This window comes from Harpia harpyja, chromosome 17 (genome assembly GCF_026419915.1).
Source record: "Harpia harpyja isolate bHarHar1 chromosome 17, bHarHar1 primary haplotype, whole genome shotgun sequence".
NCBI lineage: Eukaryota > Metazoa > Chordata > Aves > Accipitriformes > Accipitridae > Harpia > Harpia harpyja.
Window position 1 is genome coordinate 2,796,085 of NC_068956.1, and position 27,934 is coordinate 2,824,018.

Consider the following 27,934-nt stretch of genomic DNA (forward strand, 5'->3'; position numbering starts at 1 on the left):
TTTCTGCCTTTTCATTTGATGTCAGCGTTGCTCGCCAGGTGGGGATCTTAACTTTTTTTGCTTAAAACTTTTACAATCATGCTGATTGTTGGCAGACTAGTTAGCTGTTCCTGGTAGGCTAGTAGTCACCCTAAGGTCAGTTTGTGGCCTCCACCATCAACTGGTAGCTTGATCTAAAAAGGATCTGAAGTGCTCTGTGTTGCATTTCTATAATTGAGAAGTCTGGTGGTGACGGCAGTTTTCATAGTGTTGTGTTTTAGTTGTGTTCCTTCCAACAAGCACTCAGTTGCTTGGGTCTGCTACTTAAGATCTGTGCCGGTCTCTGCTCTGAAGCTGATGTAACCATGGAGCAGCTTATCTGAGAAGGAAACAGGTTTTGAAGCTGTGCAACCAAAGCTTCTTGTGCCTTGGTCTTCTGGTGGAGTGCTAAGAGCTTGGAAGTGCTGGGTATTTTGGTGGCTGTGGCTCTTCAGCAGCCTACTTTTCCTAATACTTGACCCGAAGTGTCCTGGGGAATAGTGATTTCAGGTGAGCTGGCTGGACAGTGGTAGTCCTTCTCACTTAAAAGGCTTTCAAGGTTTGCGTTCTTCTGGTTCAGAAAAGTCCCAGCACTTTTAAATAACACAAGCTTTCTTCTCTGGATACAACATTCCTTTACAAGGAGCAAACAGGATGTGGTGAGGCTGGAGGGAAAACACCAGCTCCTTCCTCCTTTGCCTGCCCCCCTCACAGACCCCCAAAAGGGGGTGAGGTTGAAATAACTCAAACTTCAGTAAATATTTAAACCTTGTACTTGTACACTCCTCATAGTTCAGTCATATCAAGCAAGAACTTGTGACTTTTTCAGTTCACTGTTCTATCTGGATTGGGCTATTTAGTTCTATCGTTGTATAGGGTGTCCTATCCATGGGCTTAAGCTTGAAATTCATCATTTTCTAAACGGCCATATTTTTTGGTAGTCTTGTGTGAGGCACAGTTGTTCCCTAGATCTGATGGATGACTCTGCTATCACACCAGTGACTGTTACAGTCACAGAAATTACATCAGTTCTTTATCTGTATAATAGTGAATAATTGGGTTTCAGCTGCATTCTGCCAAGTCTGCTCTACAGGAATCTCCCTGCAGTCATTCTGCTTACTGTCCTTGAAAATAAGAAGTGAAGGAAAAAGCCATGTCAAGTTTGTTCTCCGGTGGCTGCAGTTGGGCAGGAAGTATCAAAGGTACTGCAAATATGGTGATGTGAAAATGCAGTGGTATCGGCTTCGTTTAGTTGGTGGACTAAGTTTCTGATCTTCAGTTATAATTATTTGTTCTTGAAACATAAATGTCCTTGCTGTTAATTTAGCTTGCAAAGCTACAAATATTACCGGTCCTTGAACTTTTTCGTCACTTTGAAAATTAAGGTTATCTAACACAGTTCCAAACTAGAATTGGAATTTTACTTACATTTGCCAAATGGGATGTAATATGCTATTTCAATTGTGCCACACTTCAGCCTGTGGAAACAGTTAGATGTGATGTGTAAAAATCATTATTTTACTGACTTCTTCCCTAAAGAGCTTTCTGAAGTAGAGATTAAACTTTGAGACTTTAATATAATTTGGGATATGGCAGAAGTCTGAACAGAAGAGAGAATAAAAGATCTAAAACATATGGTGTAATACCAAAGTAGAAGCAGGTGAAAGCAGTTAAAAATGAAGCAATTTCTTAAGCTTTAAAAATAGTTTGTATTAAAGACAGGCGGTTATAGACAATAAAAATTGGCCACCAATATATTGGTACATATGTGATTTTTCTGGATACAGAGGAGTTCATAAATCACAGAACACAACAGTAAATGTATTTGGACTTGAATTCATAAGAGATACTTGAGGTCTGAAATAAATGTATGGAATAAGGATTCTTTCAGCTTTTCCTAACAGTTACCATCTGACTGAACCAAGAATCTTGGGGTGATTTACTGCATGTTCATCAAACACTGAAGTTACTATGTAAAGCAGCTAAAGATTAGCTGAGGATATAAAATTAAACGAGATCTTGATGGCTGATAAGTACTTGCCTAAGATCAGCTGAAAAAGGTGGAAGAAGAGTTCTTAGTAGTTAGGATAGAATATTTAGCTCAATTTATTTATGAGCTGTAAGAAGGGTGATCTAATGCTTAAAACACTGAAATTAGGCTAATCACATTTTTAGCTTGAAACATACCTCTCGTTTTCCAGAATCAGTATCTGTGGGCAATACAAGCAATCTTTAAAAGACCTTTTTTCTGTAGTCAGTTTTCTGATTTTTAAATACATCAGTATTAGTGAGCAGTTTTGGTTGGAGACACTGTAGTAGCATGCTTCCTGCCCATGCTGTCTTACCAAAATCAGTGGTTTAGTCCCTATATTAAAAAAATCAGTAAGAGATGGGTCAAACCCCTTTCTTTTATTAAGTAGTAACTAATACTTTTTATAAGGAAAAAAAACCCACCAAACATGACTGATCCAAACTGTAGGCATCTCACCTTAAACTGCAAATATGAAAAAGAAAATCCTTGCAAGAGGCTTTTCATCTACCCCTGAAATTTCTCAGACTTACTGTCATCAGCACATAAGCATAGTCTCCTTTGTTATGCCTTGAGTCGTAGAAAATAAGACTGAAATCAACACTGGAAAGTAATTGAGACAATCTTCTTACCCCAAGGAAGGATGAAGTTTATATAGAGGGAAGTGTTACCATTGCTGAGAATACAGGGCGGTTTGAACTTGCCTTAGAGATGGTACATTAGACTTCTTTGTGCCTGTAGCTTTATGATTATAAGGTGGTCTGCTTGTATCTGGGTGAACAGGTAGTTTCAGCAACACAGAGTGATGGCTAGTGGTCTCATGGGGCACACTGCGAAGCTTTTGGATCAGATTGCTGCAGAGATGTCGTAGAGTCACAGTCTACTTCCAGCAGAAATGTCTTCAGGCCTGTAGACAGGTTCAGCTGGCAAAGGCGTTCATCGAAACTCCTATCTGCTCATCCTGTACTGCCCCCAGACCACAAATGTGTTTAGACACATTCAAGAATACATCTTGAACTGAAAATTGAAATTTGCCTTGGTTTAACACTGATATTTCTGTTTAGCTGTTTGCATCTTAATGACTCAGCTGGAGTGGAAACAATGGCTACCAGCCACCATTAGTTTTCTATATTGACTGGAAATGCATATCTTGAGTTTCTTTTCTTTTCTAGAAAGACTTTTAAACCAGAGTTGACAATTTAGTACCCTGTCCACAGTCTTCGTACCCTTAAAAATGTGATTTACTGCAGTAAGATTATACTTTGCTTTTCAGTTTCTTAGAGGTATGTGTGTGTGTTATGTCTAAGATGTGTTCTACTTGACTAAATACCACGTTAGAAAAAAAAGCTCATTAAATATTAACTCCAAAGTAACTGCTCCTTAAGAGTCCTGTTGATGATGTAGTTGGGTGCCTGTAAGCTTGATACTCATCAGAATGGTATTTCTTATGCAAATGTTCAAACTGACTATTTTAAAAGTTAGCATTCATAAAGTGTTGTGAGATCCCTGAAGAAGTCAAAATTTCATTCTGTTGTTGATGGTAGGGTGCTGGTTCTGTAGTTTCAAGTTGGAGAATAGGTAGACTTTCAGCCCTGTTTTTTATTTAAAAGGCTGACTTGAGGTTACTTTTCCCCATCAGAGTAACTGTGAACAAAGCACATAACCTTTGCCTCACTTTTTTACTTTAAACCCTCCCCAAAGAGTTGTGAAATGAGGCTTAGTACCCTAGAAACTTTCACATGGAGTCTACAGCATAAAATCACACTGATGTTGACACTTCATTTAGCCACTCTTTTTAGCTGGGATTTCTTCCTTTTCCACCCCTGTTTACCTGGGCAGTTTACAAGGAAATTAGAGATACTTCCTTTTAGGCTTGCACTAATCTGTATTCTGATACTTGAGTGCACGCTTTGATTTGTCGGTCTCATTTGAGTTTCTTACAAGTAGATATATTTGGTTATGTAGATCAGCAGTACTCTAAGCCTTGACCTGCTCATGCTTGTTTGCTTACTCATTGCCTATCAGTAAAACCTCCTTATGTGCAAATAGACTGAAAATCAGTTGCCTTATGTACTTCCAAAACCTGTTCTTTGTTCTTAGAACTGCTCATGGTTGGTGGCACCCAGTTGTATTAAACACAGGATTTCAGTGCTAAGAATAGTATCCTATTTGAATATTAGGTGCCTTCAGTGGAAGAGGAGAGTTTCTTGACTAGCTGTTAGTAATGTGCTCCCTTCCAACTTCCATGCCAGTTTTTCTTGGATGAGGTTTAAGCTGAAGAGTTCTTTATCCAGCAGCTGACGTCTGCTTAGGAAGTGTGGCAGTAATTAATAGGGGATAGGTTGAAATAAAGTGGTTGATGTTGACTTGTTGGAATTAAGATTGCAGGTGGAGAGGAGGTGCTTATTCTTGGGAACCCTCCAAGCAGGAGAGCTGGGAGAGAGGTACAGTGGGAGCAGATGAGTTGCCATCTCTATTCTAAGCTCTGCTAAAATGAAATTATTCAGAGATGATTAGAAGTGCCTTGTAACTGCTTCTATGATTATTTTTAATTTTTAATTTTATTTTTTTTTTACTGTTGTCCATGAGAAATGGCAATCAAAACCTCTTCTTCCGAGACTGGGAAAACTTGGGTCTTAAATATATTAGTGTTAGTATAAGTCTCATGTGTGCTTTGAGGCTGTAAGCATGATATTGTTCTGGTTCACTATGGAAGAAACTATTCTGTCATTGTGGTATCACAAGTAGAAGAATTAACTTTTGTCCAAAGTAACATGCCATGAAAGGGGAGGTGAGCTATGTGTCTAAAAATGTCATGCATGTGTATGTTTTGCAGTTTATTATGGATTTGTCTCTGTTCCTGCAGCGCGGTACAGCTGGGTAACACTGGTCATCTGACTTGTATCCCAGTGAGTCCTATAAAAGAGAACACATGACTCAAAGAAATTAATAAAAACTTTGCATTTGTCACAGTCCCTCAGGATTGAATAAGCAAAACATAGAACTTCCAAAACAAACATAAGCTTTTAAGATTGAGAATCCTCTTTATGTTATCTTAGATCTTAAAGGCACATATTGACCATCTGGTTAAAATCAGTCTGGTGTGCAGTTTGGATCACTCTTACACAGTGTTCTCCACCTTCTGAATTCAAAGTGGGACTTGTTTAATTTCAGCATCTTTGGCACAATTGTCATAGATCCTACAGCTGCCTTTCCACGTGCCTGCTAGCTTGTTCCTCCCTTTATCACTACTCTTCCTTGTGCTTTTCACCAGCACAGGCTCTTATCATTGCTGATGTATCAGATGTCTGAAGGGAAGCAAGAATAGCCTTGAGTACAGTGGAAACATGAGGTGCAGAAACAACTCCAAATGGGGTTAACCTGTTATAAGTTACTAAATGCTGTGGGTTTTTTCTTGCATCAAGTTAATGTTCTCTGAACTAAGATCTTCTTTATGAGTCACTGTTAAAGTTATTACTGCTGTATGCCAGCTGAGCAGTGCGCTCTATATACAGAAATAGAATATCTACTGTAAACTCAAGGTGTATTAGGGCTGTGTTTTAAGAAGTCTACACACTATTAAAAAGTAATATTCCATAGTCACAAGATAAATATCAAGATATTTTTACAAGGGCACACTTTGAACCTCACTGAGCAGAAGCTGTTTTGTTCATAATTACTGCCTGCTAGCATGGTAGGTGTATGGTTTCCTCACAGTGTGGAAGTGTACTGATCTGAGGAGGACCAGAGCTCACCTTCTGAATGTACTCAGAACAAGTTTCCTACTACTTGGTAACTTCTCTCAGATGATGTCTTCTGGTGATTACACAACAGACACCTGTAGCTTGATTTTTTTCTTCTTTCCACTAAACATATCACACTTACTCCTTTGAATTTGTCATCCTAGAGTAAATATCTCTGTTCTGCTTTAAAAGAGCTTAATGATTTTTTTCCCAAATGTATCAGCAAGAATGGAAACAAGGAAGGTACATGTTGGAGTAGAATGGGCAGGCGGATACCATTTTGTATTTTATTGAGTGCTTCGTGATTATAAAAATACTAAAATAGTAGTTTTCAAATGTATTTTTTGAGCAAGTATAACTAAAACCTTATACAGCAGACTTAAACGTTTTGCAGCATGCCAAAGTGAGAGATTTAGCTTACAGTCGTGCTTTTCTAAGGAGCAGGCAAGAAGAATTTCACATAGGGAGCCAGCAGTTAAAGTTGCATTCAATTATACTCAATGAAGCACTGTATAAAATGTCGTGGTTCCTCTCCTTTAAGTTTATTGCTTGTGACCAGGCTTAATGGGCAAGCAAGATAACACACAAAGAGACGTGAAAGTTGGTAATATTTTTCTCTGAGTCATAAATGTGCATGCACAAAGACATCCACTGACATTTTTCAAGACTTTCATGTAAATGATTATGTTATGAAAGTTGACACGAGGATGTATGTAGTTCAGAGTATTTCAAGATTAATTAGTGGAATTTGGGGGACAAAAGTGTGAATATTAGCAAAGAAGCAGGGCCAACGTGATAAACAGAAAAGCTTAATCTTTACCACTTAGAAAAACTGTGTGGGAGATGGTAGCGAGCACTGTAAAACAGTTTTTATCCTCTCTTCTATACTGTATGTATCGAAGCTCTGTGTCTAATAATCGAATACATGGTTCCCATTACTAGTGACTTAATGAAATACTATCTTCCAGTGAAACATAGCTTGTGTTCCTAATGGTGCTTTTATTGTCAAGCTTGAGTTAGTTTTATACTGTTAATTGTAAAGGTATCCTTTTAAATCTAAATCCTGCTCTATTTGGGTAGTGTAATTGTAGATATGGAAATGAACTCCTTTTGATTCGTATTTTACACTTCGGATAATGCGTCGTGGAATTTTTGTAGCATGTGTTCATTTTGAAAGGTTTTATTTTCTTGCATGGGGAACTAGTTGGATTTATAGATCTATTAAGCAAGGTGAGCTAGATATATACTATTCACGGTGATTTTTATATTCCTCAACTTGAAGTGACCTAGTGATTTTGAAAGTAGCATAAAACTTGAAGCTGACATCTTAATATTTGATCTGCTGTGATCATGACCTGTTAACCTTTAGCTTTAATGGTGCTATATAATTCTCCTTAAAAGTTGCAAATGTACTCTACTGTGGGGCTGATTGATGATAAAATACACTTTCTGTAATCACCCCTCTAGAATGTGTGTTGTTTCTAGTAGATATTGATCTCCTGTATTTGTTATCTTACATTTGAGAGAGACTTTGGTTTCTGATGTAATGTGGGGTTTGTGCAGATAATATGCACAGCATCTTGATTAGGAGCTACAGAGCATACAGTTCTTGAAAAGGCAAAAGCTCGTTTCATGGTGTAGTTCCCATAAACATAAAATCTAGATTGTACTGAGATTACTGTATTGACCACGATGACCTCATAACCTCTAGTGGTAAGGAAGAGTCAAAAGACAGTCCTAAGAAATGCAGTGTACAAATATTAAAACTGTTTATGAGATTTGCTTCACTTAAGCAAAGTTTTCTAAAACATACACATAAATTTATATTCTTTAATGCAGAGTGTCAAACAGTTTCAATACTCTAGGGACTAAAGTTTTGGTTCTCTGATCTCATGCAGCAGTTAAGACAGAAGTAAGCTGTGGTACTTTCCTATAAGCTATTTGCTGCATCTAGGTATTTAAAATTGTGAAAAATGCTTTATTTATTAAATAGGAGAAATAAACATTAGGAATATAATATTTGCAAGGGCTGGTGTGACCTATGATGCTGTAACTGACTCGAGCCTTTGGTGCACGTGTGAAGCTTGTTGAAAGGAAAGGAATCACTTATATTCTCTGAGTGTTGTTCTGGTGTGATGGTAAGTGAGCCTGCAAATGTCTCCTGTATGTGAAGAGATTTGTGCTCTTTCAATCACAAAATAACAATCACAAGAGAACACCTTTCTTCAAAGATTATTTCTATTTGGAAATGAGCTAACCAAATGCAAATGGCTGAATACAAAGGGATAACATGGGATCTGGTATTATGCTGTATGCTTCTTAAAATATGCTTCACTTAGTGAGAGGAATGTTGCAGCACTGGGAGAGTCATAAAACATCTTTTAAAAACCTAAAATTCTTTAGAAAATGTAATTCATTAGCTGAATTTTGACATCAGTTTTTAAAAGGCTGATTGACTGGAGTTGCAGAGGGTTCCGAAGTACATCCTGTGGAGAAGGGTTCCTGGGAGAAGTCAGCAAGGGAGGCTTTTTAAACCTTTACCTTCTCAGAAAAGGAGTCTGTGGCTTTTTAAAAGTTTACTTAAGCATCTGAATAATTTCATCTCACATGCCTTTTTCTTTTTTCCTTTTTTTCTTTCCCATCAGATTTCCTTTATATCCAAAAGGAGGGGAGAAGCTTCAGTTTGAATATGGAGTATATCTTCTCAACAAAAATATAGCACAGGTTAGTACACTGAGATTTTAAAATTTTTTTTATTTATATCTACTATCTGCTTGGTGTCAGTATGCCGTGAGTGTACATCTACTGTCTTGTGATGCTATTCTCTATGGCGAACGTCTGAACTAGTGGGGGTTTTCTTCAAGTCATTGTTTTCACTTAACTTACAGCTTTGTGCTTGAGATTTTCTTGCATGGTGCTTAGAGAAAGGCTTGCCAGCTAATAATGAATCTCTTCGTTTTCAAATAGTCTATACACACTGTTTTGAAAATTGCAAATGTTTTCTGTTACTTTTATCCTGTCATACTTGAAGATCCATTCATGTCATTCTCATTGCTGTGTCTTCAATTTTGCTGTATTATTACTTTAACTAGTATTCTACCTCTATACTTATGATAAGAAAACACAACAAGCTGGAAAATCTGAAGTCTTGCAAATGTATGACTTTATATTAAAAAGTTCTCTAATCATCCTTACTTCCTTGCTGTTAATGTGTTTTAAAAATCATCCTTTACTTTGGCAAATGCATGAGAGTTTACAAGTTCACAAGCTTGTATTTGAGATGGTACTAATACCTGCTGCTAACACATTTGGTATGGAATTCAGAAAATGTTCAAAAAGCTGGTCTGAAAGGCACCTGGGGAGGCCACTTAGACGATTGCCTAGTCCTAGGGCAGGGTCAGCTGCTCATACGCTATCCCTGGTAGATGTGTGTATAATTTTCCCTGAAGGAGAGCCTGTGATCGAAGTACTACTTAGTTCCAATGCTTGACTGTCTTGGCCATTAAAGTCTTTTCTGACATCTAATCCAAATCCGTCTTGCTTCTCTTTAATCACATAATCACTTATTATAATAATATGTTTATTTAAGTCTCTTCCTCTTTGCAAACTTTTATGCATTGAAAGATAACCTTTCATTTTTAAAGTGTTATCTCATGGGTCATGTCTCTTAACTTCTGAGCATTCTTGTTGTCTCCTATTCTCCATCTGAATCCACATCTTTCTTGTAGTGCCCAAAGCTTGATACAGTATGCAACTGTTGCCTTCAAAACATTGAGTAGGATGGGAGAAATGCTTCACAGGTCTTGTAATTTTTTTCCAGTTCATTATGTTCCGATAGGTTTGTACTCTTAACAGTCTAACATGGTGAATTTTGTGATTCAGTGCAACTAGCCATCCCAAGTCTTCTGCACAGCAGCAAAATAGTCCATTCTGAATTTGTGCAGGTGACTCGTTTAATTCATGTTTTACACGCTGTACCTTGAATGTATCCTTAAAGATGCACCTTTTTGTTTTTAATCACATTTCTGATTTGGTGATGTAACTGTAGAAGATGGGGAAAGGTGGTTTGAGAACTCTATCTCAGCCTTGTGCTGTCTGCATCTGAGCCTATTCTCTCTCCAGCTCACCTAGTTAAAATATTGAATAGAACTGGGGTAAAGCCTAGACTCAGGTGGATCCCTGCTTTGCTAGCACTTCCATTTATAGCAGTGAAACATTGTTTTAACTACACCCAAAGAGTACTTACTTGCTCTGTATTCATTCATACTTTATCAATATCCCATTTTCCTGGCATGCTTGCGAGCATATTACACCATAAAGTGCCCAGATTTATTTAAATTCCAACAGAAATGACATTTTAGTTTCAAACCTGTTTGTGAGGCTTAAAATTAGATTGGTCTGACAATTTTATTCTTGAAAAATCTGATCTTTTTTATGCTTAGTTTCTAGGTTTTTTGGTTTGTTTTTCCAGTTCTCTCTTCCACCACTCATTCCCCATTCCCTACCCCAAATTGAAGTAAAGCTTCTGAGTCTTTTTGTGTTGTTTGTTTTTTAAGCTTGGATTGCATTTACCATTTTCCAGACTTCTGGTATCTTGCCCATGCTTAGTGTATTTTGGAAGATAACCTCCAATGGCTCTGAAATTACTTAAAGGCTAAAATATCTTAAGATGAAGTTAATCAAGTCCTGCTAATCTTGGAAATTCACTTAACCAAGCTGTTAATGTAACTTAGACTGTGGCTCTTTGTTGCTGGTATTAATAATGGCAGCCAGCTGTTCACACTTGACTTTCATGGGGAAGACTAGTGAGAGAAGGATTAAATACTCTTTTCCTTCAAATGCTTTGATAGCTTTCTCTCTCCTTTGCTATCAAATCAATGCTTTCCTTAATCTCTACTTATGTAAATACATTAGTTCATTCTGTAACTTGTGAGTCGTGGTGCTGCTTGCTTTGCTTTTCAGCCTTTCATGGTTTTGTTCCTATGCTGGAGTTTGCTGTTCAGTTATGTGATGCAAGCACTCTGTGCTTCTTTCTTGATTGAGATTATGAAGTCTTCATTGAGCCCAAGTTGGTAGTCTTCCCAGTTCTTGTAGTCTGGGTTAGTTGGCACTTGTGCCTGTAGTACTGTTTTTATAGGAACTGTCACCACTTCGCTTGTTTTCCTGTTGTTTTTAAGACTTGTCATCTTTGAGTTGTTAGCCACTGTTGGACCTACTGAAATCTCTCGTTCTGATTTTGTTCTTGTCCTATTTCTAAAGGACTGTGAACAGTTGAACACATGGTCACTCACCCATGTTGCCTTCCAAGTCCTTGCAGTTGGTTTCTGAAATCACTGGCATGTGTTTAAACTCATAAAAGTAAATGAAGACTTTAAGTACGTATTTGTATTAAAAAAGTTTCCAAATTTACATGGGGTCGCTGGTGCTGGTACAAGCTAGAGAAGTCAGTGGCCAAACTTTGAAGTGGTTTGTACAACACCAGTGGTTCACATGTTAATGCTTGAGATTGTATGCTGTTGAATATAAAAACATAATAAAAGTAAATCGGAATTTCTGGGAGGCTTCTACTACTTATTTAATCAGGAAAGTGTTACTGAAGTCCATATAAACTGGTGTAGTCATCTTTGTTTTGATATCCTTGGTCAAATATTGCAGCTTTTTATAGTTCTGCCAAGGGGAAATTCCATTGTGAAAGCAGAACAGGTAGATAACTTGCAGAAATACATCACAAAACTCCTGTACTCAGGGGCTGACTTGATCTAAAAACTTGAAATTGTTTGAATCCTTTATGTGTTCCTTTGGAGGCTGGAACTGTTGAATTTAAGTAGCTCTTAGAAGATCTTAAGGCTGCTTTGAGAGAAGCTTTCAGGTGTGTTTAGTTCATGTGAATGTGTGAAAATAATTAAGTTTGGATGGAGAATGAGCAGCTGCCTCTTTTTTACCTCTAGACCATCACAACCTGTGAGGGAATCCTTTTAAGGCCCAAAGGTGTTGGCCTTAATTCAGAGAACCAGTCCTGCAAACTATTCTGTCATGAATAAATGCAGATCAGTGGCTTAATTCCCTCTGGGTTGCTGTGGAAGATTGGAGGTGCCTAGGAGGAACAGTGCTGACTCTACTGGAGTGTTAAGAGAAGAACTTGGATCTCCATCACCTTACTTGAATCATTCATGCAAGTCTTGATCGCTGTAGGTGAGAAACAAAGAACCCAGAAAAACTTGTATCAACTTAAAAGAAATACTTGAAAGGATTTGTATAAGCTTCCCTGGTTTCACAGATTTTTATATTTTTGTTCCTTTCACAATTACCTGGAGTTCTGGCGACAAGGAGAAACATGAGTGGGGAAGAAGTGAGACTGGGTTGATATTAAGTAAAATTGCTGAAATAAAAACTCTTCTAGAGATAAAGTGGTACTGTTTTGTAAAACAGCAGGATAATAACAACGAAAACCACATCTTGCACTCAGGAGAATTCAGCTGGAATTAGAAGCAGCTCAGTGCTAGCTTGGTAGAGCATTTATTTGGAGAAACTTGCTTTGCTATTACATTCCAAAGTCAAAACAATGTGTGTTAATTCTGAGAGTTCATAATAACTTCCATCTGTATGTGAGCACAAATTGTTTCAATCCCCATATTTTCTATTTGTAAAATTGAATTGAATCCCTCACGAAGTTCGCAGAGTAGCTTTTTAAGTTGGATTATATTAGGTAAAACCATAAATTTCCAGTTAAGATTTCAGTTCTTTGACTCTAACAAACATACAAGCGTGTTATTTTTTTCAAAGGGAAATTAGTGACTTATGTCTAATAATATCAACAACAACAAAATCACTGTCATTCCAGAGCATTTTCAAAGGTGAAGCACAATACAGTTGCTAAAAATGCGAGGGAGTTGCTTGGCTCTCAAAAGCATTAGGCACTGGGAGATCATTCAGTAGGTAGCTGGCCTCACAAACTCTGCAGCTGCCAAGTTATGGATGTGTGTGGAGTATCTGAGGAAGAGGAGGCTTTAGCAGGAGAATGAAATGAACTCCTGCATTCGTTTTCACAGCACAGGAGTTGAGATTACACCATGAAAACCTCCTGTTATAGTGGATGAATATTAGGAACTCCCTGAAGCATTGTGAGTTGGGGTTTTTTGTGGGTGATAAGTGGACACAGCATGGGCAAGCTAGCATCTCTCAGAGTTCTCATCGCTCTGAACATGTAATGCATGTGGCACACAGCTCAGCTAAGGCATAGGCATGGACCTTGCTAAGCTGAGCTCTCACAAGTCCCTGAGTAGTGGTCTTGGCTCTCCAGGTTTTTTCCTCTCAGTTCTTTAAAATTTTTTTTTAACCTTAGAGTGTGTGGGGGTGAGAGTAAAGTGGCTTTAAGTTTCAAATCTCAGGCCTGTAGAAAGAAAGAAGCTTTATTGCTGTTTTGCTGTCTCTTTCCTTCATTCCCAGAGCCTTGATTGCTTGGGCCTGACTTCAGTGTAGGCTCTTCGTTACATATGAAGAGATGATCTTGTTTTAGTGACTGTCCTTGAGGTGAGTCCTTGGTGAGCATATACAGTGTCACTACTGGAGAATACCTGGCCTGAAGTTGTATACAAGATGATATTACGTGGTTTCTTTCCTGTATTGGTCATTATTTCTAACCCATAGCCATTGAAGAGAGCATGAGCATCTTGTTCATGAAACTTCTAATTCCTTTAGGTATTCACAAGGTAGTCTCTTGCACGATACTTGACAGGCACTATTCCTCGTCCAGTTGCAAGATTGCTTGGAGAGGAAATAATTGCGTTACAGCTGTAGAGCTAGTTTCTTCTGGTCCTGGTTAGAAGGGGAGTTACTGCAGCTATTTTCTTTCACGGAACAATCAGCTTATTTGCAGCTCTGAGTATCAAATGATGATTTGGTATTTCAGTCAGCCACCGAAGGGGGTGGAAGTTAATTTGTCTCTTGATCTTCTGGATTTCTTATTCTGAGTCTCAGCCCAGCTTCGCCATGGAACCATAGGCCAGAACTGTGATCAGTGCGAGACCCCTTTTAGTCTTGTTGCTGCTGTGACCTTGGTCACTACCTCCATCTGGCTTTAGGGGAGGTGGCCTCAGAAGTGGTTTTCTGTCCTTGTCTAAATTATTGGCACTTGAAAGGAGACTTGCAAAACCAGGTATCAAATAATTTGGACTGTTCTACAACTCCTTGATTTCCTAGAGCCAAGCTAAGGAGTGAATATGTCTAGTCTTACCCCAGTTCATTGCTGGTGTTTGTCAGGGAGGCTCTGCAGTTGGTGGCAGTTGGAGCATACCTTCCAGGCATCACTCCCGGGTTTTGTGAAATCTTTTTGATTTGTTATGCTGCATGAGTTAAGGTTTGTTTTGGGTTTTCTTCTGTTCAGGCTGAATGCGTGCTTACGATCGCCTCACAAGGCAAGGTTTCTCTTCTGATCCAGCCCTGATTTGTTTTGTCAGACAACTATTGAGTGATGTTAGACTGATACTCCTATGCACATTGGCATGATTTGCTCAGACCTGGCCAAAGAATAGTTCTGCTTTCATCTGACAGTCATTAGCAACAGATGAACTTTGCTATTTGACATGAAAAAAATCACTCAATCTTTTGTCAGCTCCCCCAAGGATGTTTGTTTTCACATCAATGCAATACAGATCCAAGCAAGTAACTTGTGTCTAGCCTTCCTTTCAAGTGTCCAGAGTTGCTGTGTCCACATGGTGGCAGACAACATTTATGTGCTTTATGTAACCTGCTAGAGATGTCGATCAGCCAATGCTACTCTCGTGGGAATGGTGCTTTTTGGTTCAGTTGCTTGTCTAATGCACGAGGTAAGTAACATTTACAGAAGCATAGAAGAAAAGCAAAATACTTCTTGACATATTCTAGTTGCAGTCAAACTGATATCTTTCTAATAGCTGCATGGAGTAAAAGTTGAATGCTTATGTACTAGTGCCATATGTAAGAAACTAAACTGAAATTCAGCTCTTAAATGTGAAATGAGGCAAGATGTTCAGTTTCTGGCTCCATTAGACGATCAAACATGTGAGAAAATCAACTTTATAATAGAAACTATTAAACTTTTCCATGGGAAGTTGAACGGCAGAAATGTTAGGACTAGAAATTTGTTTTGGCAATAAACACTACCAAGCAGAAGTGTCTTTAAGAGTTCTGTGGGTATCAGTGTAGATGCAGTGGTTATGACCCTTTGAGTGTAGGATACTGTGACTTGCACACTACGTCTTTTATGAGGCCCCTGAACTAAGATCATAAAATGTACAGTTCAGAAAGAATGCACTGTCTGAATTTGTGGCCAATTTAACTGCATAGGGAAAAGTGTTCTTGAAAGAGCACAGGTTGAAGCCAGAGTTGAGTCCTCATCTTGTAAAGTGCCAAGCATTCATTTTAATGTTAAGAGGAAGGGACTGCACCTGAAAAACCACAAAGTACCTTCTCCAGCTGCATAGAGCCAAAACCTTTTAGGAGAAGTTTCATTCCTGAAAGTCTCCTAGGGTAGCAATGGGCTGATACCTAGCCAGATCATTTAGAATTGGGGAATTTACATATGTTTTTTGCAAACTTGTTGGAAAGGCTTTCTTTTTTTTCCTTTCCTATCACCCATGCCAAGATAAAATAGGTTGAAATGAGACTGGATTAGCTGTAACAACAGTCACCCTTTCATTCAGATGAAAGCCTGCCTATCCTTGCCTGTAGGCAATCTGTACTGATCAGCAAAGGCCAATGTTAACTTGCTCTGTGGAGGAGCAGGTCTTGGCTCTCCAACCTGTGCTGATCACCGCACCTGCAGCTTGAGCCCAGGCAGTGCTGGAGGCTGTGCTTCTTGCTGTGGTTGCAGAGAGTACGGAGCAGATGAGGTGGGGTGAACGTCGTTGGGTGGAATAGGAGAGGTGGCATCACCAGGTTTGCCTAGAGTCGATTCTCCCAAATAATTTTGGGGATCACCCCCCTGCAAGCATGCTCTGGGTGTTAGATCACTTGTGTACTATGTAGCTGTCATCATCTCTGTGCGTTAACTCTTCAGCCTGCTAAGTTTTTTTAAAAAATGAGTATGTGTTTAAAATAGAACTGAAATTTAGTAATCAAAAAGAAAATGGATTCCTGATATAGTTAAGCTGACATAAACACATGTGATTTGCCAACTTAAACTGCTTTGTAGTATATATAAGCACTACATTTCGAAATTGAAAGAGATAGGCAAGTGGGAAGTCTGTTATCAAGGCATGGCACAATGTGTTAGTGTAGGAAAAAGATGTAGTATATAATTTTTCCTAATGAGTAGGGTGTGTGCTCTGGAGACAAAGCTTGACTTTCAGATATAAAGTGTTAACACCTGTGGAATTCATGGACCTCATTTGTGAGCCTGTCTCTTCCTTCAGGAGTGTTCTCACTTTCTGCCATGTTGCCATCTCTTAATGGGGGAAAAAAAAAAAATCATGCTAAAATGCATATCGTTTCCTGAAATCTCGCTTGCTTTAATACATAAAAATTACTCTTATCTGTCTTTAGCAAGCAAGTGACAAGCTGTGACTTTTTTTCTTTTTTTGCTGAGCTGCTGTTATTTTCACTTTGCCATCCACCCACATCCTTTGTTCTTCTGTTGTATAGTTTAATACGTATGTTTTGTACTCTGTGAGGCAGGGTTTGTCTCATACTTCTATGCATAGGATTTGGCACATCAGGGCACAAATCCTGTTTTGAAAGCTTTGGGTATGACAGCTGCTTAATCATCCATAAATGCCTTTCAGGCTTATTATATACTGTGGTTGAAGTTTAGAGCAAGTTATTCTCCAACAAAATAAAAGTGTCTGATATGTATTGGCTCATTTACGTTTTGATCAGTCCAGAACCCTTGGAAATCCAGAGCTTTAAAGTATTTCATTTTTCAAGAGACTGGAAATACTAAAGGGGCTATTGTATCTTTCTTTGTTTGTATCTATCTTGTTTGTAATTCATGTGAATATTTCTCAAGTTAATATTGTGTAAATAGAAAAAACAAGCTCTGGTTCAATTTAGCAAATAAAATTTGCTTGTTGTTTTCAGGAAGGCTGTTGCTTAACAGACCTTGGTTTAATGTTCCCTGACCTCAGCTTTTAAGTTTGAAATATCGTCCATCATATGAGAAAAGATTTCCAGTGTTGGTGTCTCTTAGTGCCATTTGGTGTTCACTGAATGATGGTGTTACCCTGATAGGAAGCAAGCCTTACACAGTTTAAACTATTAATTCTATACTCTTCAAATGAGAGGTTTTCCCTTTTGATTCAAAATCTAATCTTATTTAGAAGTCAATCTCCTTTGCCTACTAAAAGTAGCGTAATGGATACCTGGGAAGCAGTTCGGCTTAGGTGAAACATGGGTCTGGGAGCTGAGAATCCCCCAATTCTTCCTACATTTAGGTTCTGTGGCATGGCCTGAATCACTTGCTTTTTGAGTAATGCTTTCTCAAAGCAACGGCCTTGTCACTTGAAGGAGCAGGTTTTACAAACCCAGATGAATGCTTGAGAAAAACTGCCGAAAGCTCAATTTTACCTATTTTAAAACAAGGGCTTTCCCAACATAGCATGAAAGAACAAATAGCTGAAAGACTTGGAGTTTGCAATACCTAATGGAGCACATTGTTCGTGCACACTGAAATAATTCTGCAGGTTCCTTTCCTGCAACGTCTTAAGGTACAAGGTAAAGCTGGACTGATGCCAAATGGGAGAATTGCCTGGTTTTGGAGTGGATTTATAAAAATATGAAGGTAATGAACAAATGTAGGAGGAGTGAGTAGCACCATATGCAAATTTCCCCAAACTTATTTGGAAACTTCTACTATATTGCTGTGAACTGTCATCAAGTGATAAAACCTCATCACTAGCAGAGAGGAGTTCACAGGCATCTGCAGATGGGTGTGGATGCTCGTCCACCCCCTGAGCTGATGGATGAGCCCCGGTGCAGCCATGAAGCCTTTCAGCCTGGCTCTGTGCTATATTCACTCTGATTTCCAGCCAGGACAAGGTGGGTGAGTTCTCTGTACCTACCTGTGCACTCCTGACACTTGCCCTTTTGGTGTATATAGGTAAAAAGCAAGCATCAGATGTTCTCATGCAACACAAAATTACGCTTGGGGAGCTAAATGCATAAAGAAAATGTGTTTAAGATAGATGTACAAAATGTTACTTGTCTTTCTCCTTCTGGCTTTTGCACATCTGACCTTTTGTTCTGTGCCTGATGTAATGATTTTTAATACAAAAGCTCAGGATGAATGAGGTCATAGGAAGTAAGTGTGCCCATGTCTTATAATCCAATAAACATCACTTTGTGATACCGAGCTGTTTTAAGAAGTTCTGACCTGAACCTGGAAAAGTTATGCTGTATAGTTTCATCTCATCAAGCTATAATGCAGCAAGACTACAGCTGAAGAGTAAACATGGTTTTAGTTATTTGAGTGCTTCACTGGGGAAGGAGGGAAACTGTTCTGAGGCCAGTAACTGCTCTATCTTCTAAATTGCTTTTTTTTAATGTTCTTTTTGTAAAATGGTCATGGTATATGAGAGGCACCTTTATGGGCAAGGGGGCCCATATATGTTATTTTTATAACGAGCCCACAAACCACCAAATTTTACAGGAATAGTTTACTTATGTAAGTGGCTGTTTCCCCCAGCCTGTCTTTGACGATGGTTTCCCATATTCTTACTGGGATACTAGACTCGAACCATGAAGGCTAATGTTTGAGATCTCTCTGGAGGGATATTGTGTTTACTCTCAGGAAGAGTTTCACGAATATGAGCAAGAGAGTCCTGGAGGAAACGCGGCTTTTGGCTCATCTAAATGTTTAGTTCTACAGTGTGTTCTGCATGTACTCAAACACGTACTCCTATTTCCTTATTTTCTTGTGGTCTATCTCCAATAAACACTATTGCTGTGAAACCAAAATCCAGTATTACATATTGCCTATTATCACATTTCAGTTTTAAAAATTAGAAGAAAACTACTTCATAAATGTTTGGCAGAATATTACAAGTTGCTGAGCATTAGCGTCCAGGCTGCTGCTGTATTTGAATAACGATCAGACTTTGTATTTTGGTGGATGTGAGGGGAAGAAGCAGCTTAATATAATTCTAAGGCAAATCAAAGAAGGTAGAAGGCAATTGGATCTGTTATCAGATGAGAATATAGTTTCCCTGGTCACTGCCAAATCACTCCTGTACTTAGATTTCATGCATGAATTTCCCCTGCCTTTCAGATGGAAGTGAATTAAAATTCTCCAGGCTGAGAGGAGAGAGGAAAGGAGACAGGCTGTTCCTGGGGTAGCAAGAACCAGTGGGTGAGAAAAAGTTACCATATCAATTTGATGCAGTTTGTGAGAACTGAATCAGTTAGAGCTCCATGCAAACCTAATGTGTGCAGACACTTAGCCATGACGGAGAGATCAACGTTTCCTAACTGTAGCATCGACTGTCTTGGACCAGTGACTTTGCAGCATCTCAACTGCTAGTTATCACTTACAGATCAAAGTAAAAGAAGAGGAAAATATCTTACTGATAGCAGCCTCTACCTTGTAAACGTGGGGGAAATCAGGCTAGTTTAGACTAAGCATGTTTTAAAAATAACAGTGTGATTGTAAGTAGGCTTTGAAGAGACAGCAGAAAACGAAGTTATCTCCTGTTACTGCTTTGATTGCTGTTTGTATGCCTTATTTGTTATTGCTAAATCAAAATTGTGATGGGAGTCCTTTAAGGTGGTTTTAATGAAGGCTTTTTTTAAGCACTCTGGGTCAGCTTGAGGAACTTTAAAGCATGTGCCCAATGGATTAATGAAGGACATGGGTCTTCAAGGATGTTGATGTAACTTGTTTTTCATGTTAGTTTAGTACTCTTAGAAGAATTGCAAAGTAAACATCTGCTTTTCAGGGTAGACCTCTGAACAGCATGGAAATCCACTTGGGGGAGAGAGGCAGGCGTTGGCATATCAACATACGAGTCAGCATTTCCATAAAAATAGCTGTGTATTTGAGCACTTCCTCTTGTTTGGATGAGGGCTGTCACTACTGTGGCAGTCCTCTGTTTGCTCCTTCTGAAAGCAAGATTGAGGACTTGAAGACTTGTTATAATCACGGTGCTTGCTACGTTGCTTTTTTTCCTCTCCTATTTCCCCAAGAAGCTTTAAAAAAAAAAAAAAAAAGCCTTGGTTAGACTTACTTCCAAACTGTGATAGATCTATACTGACAGTCTTTTAAATATGAAAAATGAAAATGGATTTTAGATGTTTAGTTTTGAGATATGCGGTCTAAAGAGCTAATTGATACCACAATGTATTTCACTGATGTTGCAGATTAAGGGTTTTTCAGTAAACCCACATAGCTGTTCAGAGCTAGAACAACTAGCTAGATTTAATAAAACAAAGGCAAGCAACATGTTAAGAGTGCAAATAATCTAAAACTTTATAATTTCCCCCAAAAGGTATAAACACACACAACTGTTTATATAGCAGCAGGCATTATTTCACTGATCCCCCAAGGTTGTTTATATAGCAACAGGCATTGTAACAACACTTTCTGTTTTCATTATTGCAGTGCTTAGTCATCTGAATCCCAGCCAGTGCTCCTTCATACTCTGAAAAGTCATCCAGAATCTTGTAAAACAATTAACTATGTCATTTTATTAAAACTTGCATTTTATATTTCTGTCCCAGCATTTGACATTCTCTAAAAACCTTATGTAAATGCTTGGCTTCTAACCAATACTGCAAACTTGATTGAAAGAACACTTTTGCTTCTATTTTTGTTTGTGGGTTTTCACATTTGTGGAGCAGATGTCCTTTTAAGTGCTTGATGCTATCAAGCACAACTCCTTATTGAACTGAAAATAATTCAAAATTGCTATTGACTGCTTTAGCAGTACATGAGCTTGCATAGTGTAGTAGCGGGTTGAGTCCACCTCTTGTATAGATACAGGCAGTGCTACAACACCAAGGACCAGTTGCCTGCAGTAGAGACTAAGGGAAGAGCAAATATGCTGGAGATTTCGATGTGGACTCAAGTATTATGCATAACATGTACTGAAGTGGCTGGTATTTTGAACTTTATTAACATAGTCTGAGCTGGAAGACAGCTTCCACATGTCTTAGAACAAGATGGCTGGGGAAACAATATGGTAAATGATGAACAGATGAGTTCATTCTGCACTCCTAAAAAAGGATATTCCAGTCCAGGTACTCTGTGGTTTCTGGCTGGAATTAAAGGTAAATGCTCGTATACCATTAGTCATTAAATACTGTTACAGGAATTAGTATAGGAAATGGGCTATTCTTCTTTGCACGTAAATGCAGGATATTGTTATTTTTCTTAAGAGGCAGTCCCTTAGTGGCAAAAGCCCCAATTTTGATCATGGGTGCAATCTGATATTACCTGGAAATAGAAAGATAGCTAAATGGTTTCTTTTTAAGCCAGCTTATTTTAAAAAACTTTAATAGTTCTAGTACTTCTTATCTCTTACTTTATAGGAGAGTAACTGAACCTTCATAGATTTGTATTTTAATACATTAACAAATGAGATAGCTATACTTGTTGTGATTTGGTGAATGAATGTTTTATCATGGAATTGTTACCTTTAGGAAGGTGGTAACCTTTTATGTTGTCTGACATGATTTTAATTAAGTATGCTTGTCTGGTTGACAAAATAAATTACCTGGAAGATGCTTGGGTAGCAGGAGTGGTTTAGAGATGCTCAGGGTGGAGCTGATTCACTGCTGAGGACTGACAACTTCCTTCCAGTAGAAGTTCAAACCATTGCACACAAGGAAATGCAGGTGAAAACTGGAGCAGCTGAATTTTTTTTTTTCATCCCTCTTGAGTAAGAGTCTAAACCAATTATGCCTGCCTTGTTAAGAATTAACTTTGTTTGTCATGCCTCAGCTACAGCTAATACTGTGGTTGTGTTAGCTGGAACAATTTTCTTTAGTCTTTGATGGAAATTAAGTGTTTACACAGTTTATTAGAAAGCTAATACAAATTTTAAGAATAAATCTACCTTTCACTCTGAGAACCATTGTTTTAAATGCAGCTTATTTCAAAAGTTATGGTTTTCTGTGATGTTGGAATAAATAGCAAGTATAATATAAACTACCCACAGTATGATAGGCTGGTCTTCTATAGAGGTAGAGTTGGCCTTAATATAAATTTAATATTCTCTTTCTTCAGATTCTTCTGTACAGATACTTCCTGAAATTGTCTTAGGACAAACAAAAAACTCGGATTTTACAAAAGCAGTCTAGGCAGTTACCTACTGATAGTTACAATTACTATCCTCTTTTCAAAGTCTTTTCATAATGCTGAAATTCTTTTAAGCTTATTACACTGGATTTTCAGTGTCAGAGGTTTGGAATACAAGTTTTCTGAGAAAGGAATCAAATTTGATGAATCTGGAGTTGTTTTCTAAAATCTTGTGGAAACATGAATATGTGCTTTTTTTAAAGTTACATTTGACTAGCTGCTGCTTTACATCTCTAATTAAATAACTTGGAATTATGTCAGTTAACATAGAATCCAAAGTAACAAAGGACAGTAAAATGTTGAAACTTTCTGTCTCTGAGATGAGTAAAAGGAATTAATCTGTGTAAGTTAAGGAAATTACAAGGTGAGATTTTTTTTTTCCCTTAAATGTCAGTACCCTTAAGTTCTTCTGTCTTGAACTGTTCATAAAATACGATGCATCTCATCTTCTACATCTTGTTTCTGTGGAGTAAGTGTTGCTAGTAACTGGTGTGAGAGCAGACTCAGACTCCTGTCTGAAGTGTCTGAGGTCTTTAGCTTATTTGTTTTCCAGTTCATGTTTACTATGTTTTTTTGTTCAAGTAATGTTTCACACAGCACTTGGGAAAACAAAGCTGTATATAGGAGCTAAATATTAGTAAGGAAATGGCAATTAATATTTTATTACTTGAACATCATTAATGATTTACTCACAGTCCCATAGAGAATACAGGGTCATAAATGTGAACACAAATCTTGGACACTTGTTCACTCAAATTAAAACAGGCGCGTTTTCTTTGGATGGCCGGGTCTGTAATATCCTGAAGAAACAATCTAATCTTTAAATAAAATGCTGGTTTTGCAAATCACACTTGGTTCCTTTGGAAACTTAGTGTGGGGTGGGTGGAAATGGGTGATGTTTAATAGCAACAACTGAAATGTGAACTCAGTTTCTTAAAAGAATCAAGACAGCACATGGCCACCTCTTTCTGCTTTTGTTGTCCTACCCTTTTAAATCTCATGAGCAAAGCAGCTGTCCTCTCCCTACATTTTTCTCTTTTTAAAATTGATTTTTGATGTTCAAAGGTACTTGTATGAATCTGCTGTAAGAGGTCACAGGTGATAGTTATTACTGTCGTTCAGTGTCTTACTATTTATTGGATCAGGTGGAGTAACTATACCTATATGGGTGGTGGTGCCTGTTAAAAAATATTAAACTTAAGGAAAGGTATATGAGAAATGCTTTATGGTTTGGGGAAAAAAACCCAGTCCTTACTAATGATGCAGCATCGTCAGCGGGTAAGAGTAGGAGGAAGAGGAGTTCTGCTGTTTTACTTAAAAGAGAAATCTTTTCCCCTGCCTCCCTGCTCCCCGCAATGCCCCTGTTTGCTGTGTGCTATCCATGTAGTGGGTTCTATGACTTGGTAGAGGTAGAGAGATTTCTTTTTTGGGCGTATGTGAGACTACTGCAGACCGCTGCGAAGTAGGAGTTAACCTTGTGGCATTAATTGGGAGGTAATTTTGGAACCAGACTAAAACCTGGGAATTAACTCATGGCTCTGATGCTTCAACTGATTTTTAAAATTTTTTTTTTTTCTGTCACTAGAAGGCAGATGAGTTTTTTCAGCAGCTTCTGGGTTTACTTGTAGGTTTGTTTCGTAAATACGTCGTCATCTGCTTGTATTGATACAGACACATAAGGGAATATTGCTTTGTTTTTAAGCTATTACAAAGCCAAAATAGAATGCAGTTTATAAACTTAAATCATATGTTTTTTTCTAGAGGTTTCACAAAACTGACATCCTTAACTTTATTTACTGTGCATCTCTACTATTTGCAATATGAAAATGTGTTTTATCAGAAACAGTGGTTTTGCTCATGTTTTGATACAAGAGGCTTGCATGCATTCCTCTGATCTTGGCTGTTGGAAATAAAGAAATCCCTTAATCCAATTCTTTTCATGCTCTGAAACCTTAGAATTTAAGGATGACTGTAAAAAGGGGTATTGTATGAACATTTGATTATAGTAGGAGGAACAAATGTAATGGGTTTTTATTTTGGTTTTTTTCTTTTTTATTTCTTTTGCCCCAGGCTAGTCCTTTGGTTAACCAAATCCACAGTAATCCCATCAGGAGAATGTGGTGATCGTTTAGTAATTTATATTGTATGGTTGTCTTAATCCAGGTTCTGTCACTGTAGCAGAAAATATGAATCCAAGCCCACCATATGACTTGGATGTGTCCATATGGAAATAATAAACTGTGTAATAAATGGCCTCCTGTTGTACAATGCAGTACTGAGGATGATTTTCTTCCAAAGCAATTTTTCTTACTAAAATTCAGACAAGCATAGAAATCATTCCCAATTTCAAGAGTCTTTTTCTGTGAAAAACTGATTGGTCCATTGTTTGGGAGAAGTCAGAAAACTTTCTAACTTAGAGGATGCTTGCCTACACCTTACTTTCATGAATTATGGAAACAGGTGTGGAATTCTAAAAAACAAATTTAACTTTGAGTGGGATTGTTCCATGTTTCAGCAAGTAGCTCTATCAGTATCGAATTTGTGCAGTTACTGTTTGTGTATATTGGAGGTCAGCTGTGACTTCTAGAGGGTGTTAACATCTGCTGAGAACTGCATATTAAGTTGATACTGCTTCATACTGATAGTCTTAAAGATACTGGAATTTAGGGATTTTTTTTTTTTTTCATATTTTAACCACACAAGGGATAAATTTCCCTGCAAATTTTCCCTGAAATTTTGAGATTCAAATGTGAAAGAAAGAAAGACTTTTTCCCTTCCATGTGCTGTTTTCTTCAGAGGTATTTTTAGTTTGGGGACTTCTTAATTAAGTAGTTTATAATTACCAGTGGTGACAGTTAAGTCATGTGTACTTCATTTGGTAGTCTGAGGGTAAAAGCAAGTTGCAGTTTGCATGGAGTCAGTGTATTGAATCTTTTCATTTACGGTTGCACCCACGTAGGAGTTAATACTTTGGTTAAAGTCAGTCAGTGTTTGAAGCCTTTCTCTTAGCTACATGGCGTTTTATTTGAATGCTGGGTTTAATTATAAGAATAATAGCAGCAGTTTAAATGTTGATGTAAACTGTATAAGGAACACAGATTTAGATCAGTTGTGTGACAGTATGTATTTTTACTAGTTGATATTACTGTAATAATTCCACTACTGATTCCAGCATACATTGATATACTCAGGATGACAGATGGCGCTTGCATACAAATAAACATTTTGAATCAGTGAATATAGAACATTGTGTTGAAATTTGGTCTTTTCACTTAATGGCTGTAGTTCTATTAAGCTGTGAGGCCGCTCTCTTGTTACAGATAGGAAATGGAAAAAGTGTAATGAGATTTAACAGTCAGATTGACTGATTATTTTGTCCCTGTTCTTGGGTGGGTTTTGCTAATATGAGGTTACGAGTATTAAGTGGAACATTTCCTTAAGGGGAATAGATCTCTTGGAACTGCTTGATTATCCTATACTTTCTTTGGAAACCTAGTAAATTAACTGACCATAATGTTATATTCCTTGGAATCTGGGATTTGGAAAGTGGTCCTAATTTAGTTTTTTCTGTTCTTGTAGCTTAGATATCAACATGGGCTGAGTACTCCAGATCTAAGGCAAACTCTGCCTAACCTGAAAAACTTCATGGAGCTTGGACTAATGGTTAGATGGTAAGTATTTTTTAATAATTAAGAAGAAAGAGGTGGATACCGCAAAAAAATTTGGATGTAAGGATTTTTTACAAACGAGCAGCTCCTCTTCACGAGAGGTAAGCATGCTTGGTGAAGACTGTGACTTTCCCAGAATACACGCCATGTAAATGTCTACAGTATTCTACTATTTTCTTCTGCTCTTATAATATCTTCTATATGATGGGCCCACAACACTTCTCAGAGGTGTATGGAATGGGGGGAAGACTGTTTGAAAAACTATGTTGTTCTCTAGAGGGAGGTGAATTAATCATTCTCTTCAGACTGTATTTAAGGATTGGTGGCAGATGCACCTTCTGTATTATGATAGTCCATGAGAGTAGAAAGGCGTAACAACCTTAGGAGAAGAGGTCTTAGCCTGGTCAGTACCTGGCTTCCCATTGCTTTAAATGTGTAATTCAGGTGAGCTGCAGGGGAATCTGAATTATAATCGACACAATTTGTGTTGAATGTAATTGCTGCTAATGAAAACAGCTGTTGCCTCTTGAGTGTTGTTGCTAAATGGGAAGCTATGTTAATAAGTAACTGAAGGTGATAGTAACCTTCCAGGGAAATCTTGAGTGCTTCTGCTCAGATTCACTCTGGAGGATCCAGACTTGCTCTCCACTGTCTGTGCAGAAAATCAAAGCAGACTGGTTTCTATGTTATAAGACTAAAGCTAGCGTGGGCTTATCTTGCAGCAGTTGTTTGAGCATGAGGCTTGACTAATTCTCCTTAAACCCACTGAGATAAACTTTAGTAAATGTGGAAGGCACAATTCACTAGCAAGTGTATTTCTGCAGGTGTTAGATGCTTTGTATTCTCTTTTTTCTTTGTTTGTTTGTTTATGGTCTTTGAATTGTGTGCGCTCATGCAGCCTCTTACCTTAAGCGATTATTTTGTCCTGCATTCTCATCTTCATTCTTTGGGTGCCTGAATCCAACCCAAACATAGCACTGTGCTGTTTTAGGATTCCTAGGTTAATTATTCACTGCTCCAAAGATGCACAGGTCTTATGTGGTCCCTGTGTCATACCTGGACCCATGCAGATCCCCTGGATACTCCAAAGTGTTGAAAATGTCATCCAGTCTGAGGTAACCCCACCAGGTTTTGCCTCTGGGTGCTCTGGTGATGGATATGGGTTCCCTCACTGCTTTGGTTGGTCTGAGAAATAATTTCTTCTGGCCCATATTATGCTAAATTGAGGTGAAAGAGCACTTCCAGTGTTCCTAACGGAAACTAGTTATTCTTAGTAAGATGACAAACTACAAAGCACCAATAGCCAAACCTTAATATTTTGGGGCTAGTATATGGCTTTTAGGGGAGACTGAAAACCAAGCTTGAACTAATTTTTAAATCTGATGTGAAATGACACTAAACATTGTGGCACTGGCCCTTCTTTAACAGTGGAGTTAAAGCTTTCTAGTGCTATTCATATTATATCTGAATTCCTTACATGTTAAACCAGCAGAACTACCAAAGCCTTTATGGGTTTGGGTTGAAAAACAGCAGGCAAACTGCTCATATACAGCCTTCTCTTATGTACCCATTTCTGCAACTTTTAAAGGACTTTACTATTCCAACAGCGTTCTTACTGCTGTATTTTAGTAGGGTCCTAGAATGTTGCTAAGCTCTAAAAGTCCTTTCTTTTTTTATTTTTTCCTGCAATATGGAGAACATGGGAAGAACACCACATTGGTTCTAAAGACAGTATGTGATCACACATCCTTTTATGCAAAAACAAAACCAAGCTTTTTTGTTATTGCTCCATTTAGAAATTATAAGAGCAGGCTTCAAGCAGAGTTAGTGCCTCAGAGTAGCACAACTCAATATATCAGACCTTTGGGACAAAAATTCTACTTCAGTGGGTAACGGTGATGAAAAACCTATGGGACGTCATCATGCCACAGCTCTTACCAGCCCTTATTTCTGTGTCACTCTTTGCCTTTGTTATCTTTCATTCCTTGCACATAAATGCTGATCCATGTGAACTCTAAGCTAGCATCTAAATCACTTATTTTGGGAGGAGAGTCGTGGCAAAGGAAAACAAATACAGGAGTAGAAAAAGAATCATCTTTGAGCAATACTGTAAAAAGTGTTGCCTGATGAAAATTCAACTCAGCCAACAGAACAGTGGAAGTAAACAGGCCCTGAGAAAAGGAAGCTCAGTCCCATGTGCAGTTTTATT

At 38.1% G+C, this 27,934-nt stretch overlaps 1 protein-coding gene across 4 annotated transcripts in view; it reads left to right on the top strand.

The window, feature by feature from the left end:
- Nucleotides 1–27,934, top strand: part of UVRAG (UV radiation resistance associated) — a 97,007-nt gene that overhangs the window by 56,315 nt on the left and 12,758 nt on the right. For all 4 annotated transcript variants that reach the window (XM_052812450.1, XM_052812452.1, XM_052812451.1 and 1 more), the window contains 2 exons: nucleotides 8,436–8,514; nucleotides 25,637–25,728. In XM_052812450.1, the coding sequence (XP_052668410.1) occupies nucleotides 8,436–8,514; nucleotides 25,637–25,728 (171 nt within the window). The remainder of the gene's footprint in view (nucleotides 1–8,435; nucleotides 8,515–25,636; nucleotides 25,729–27,934) is intronic.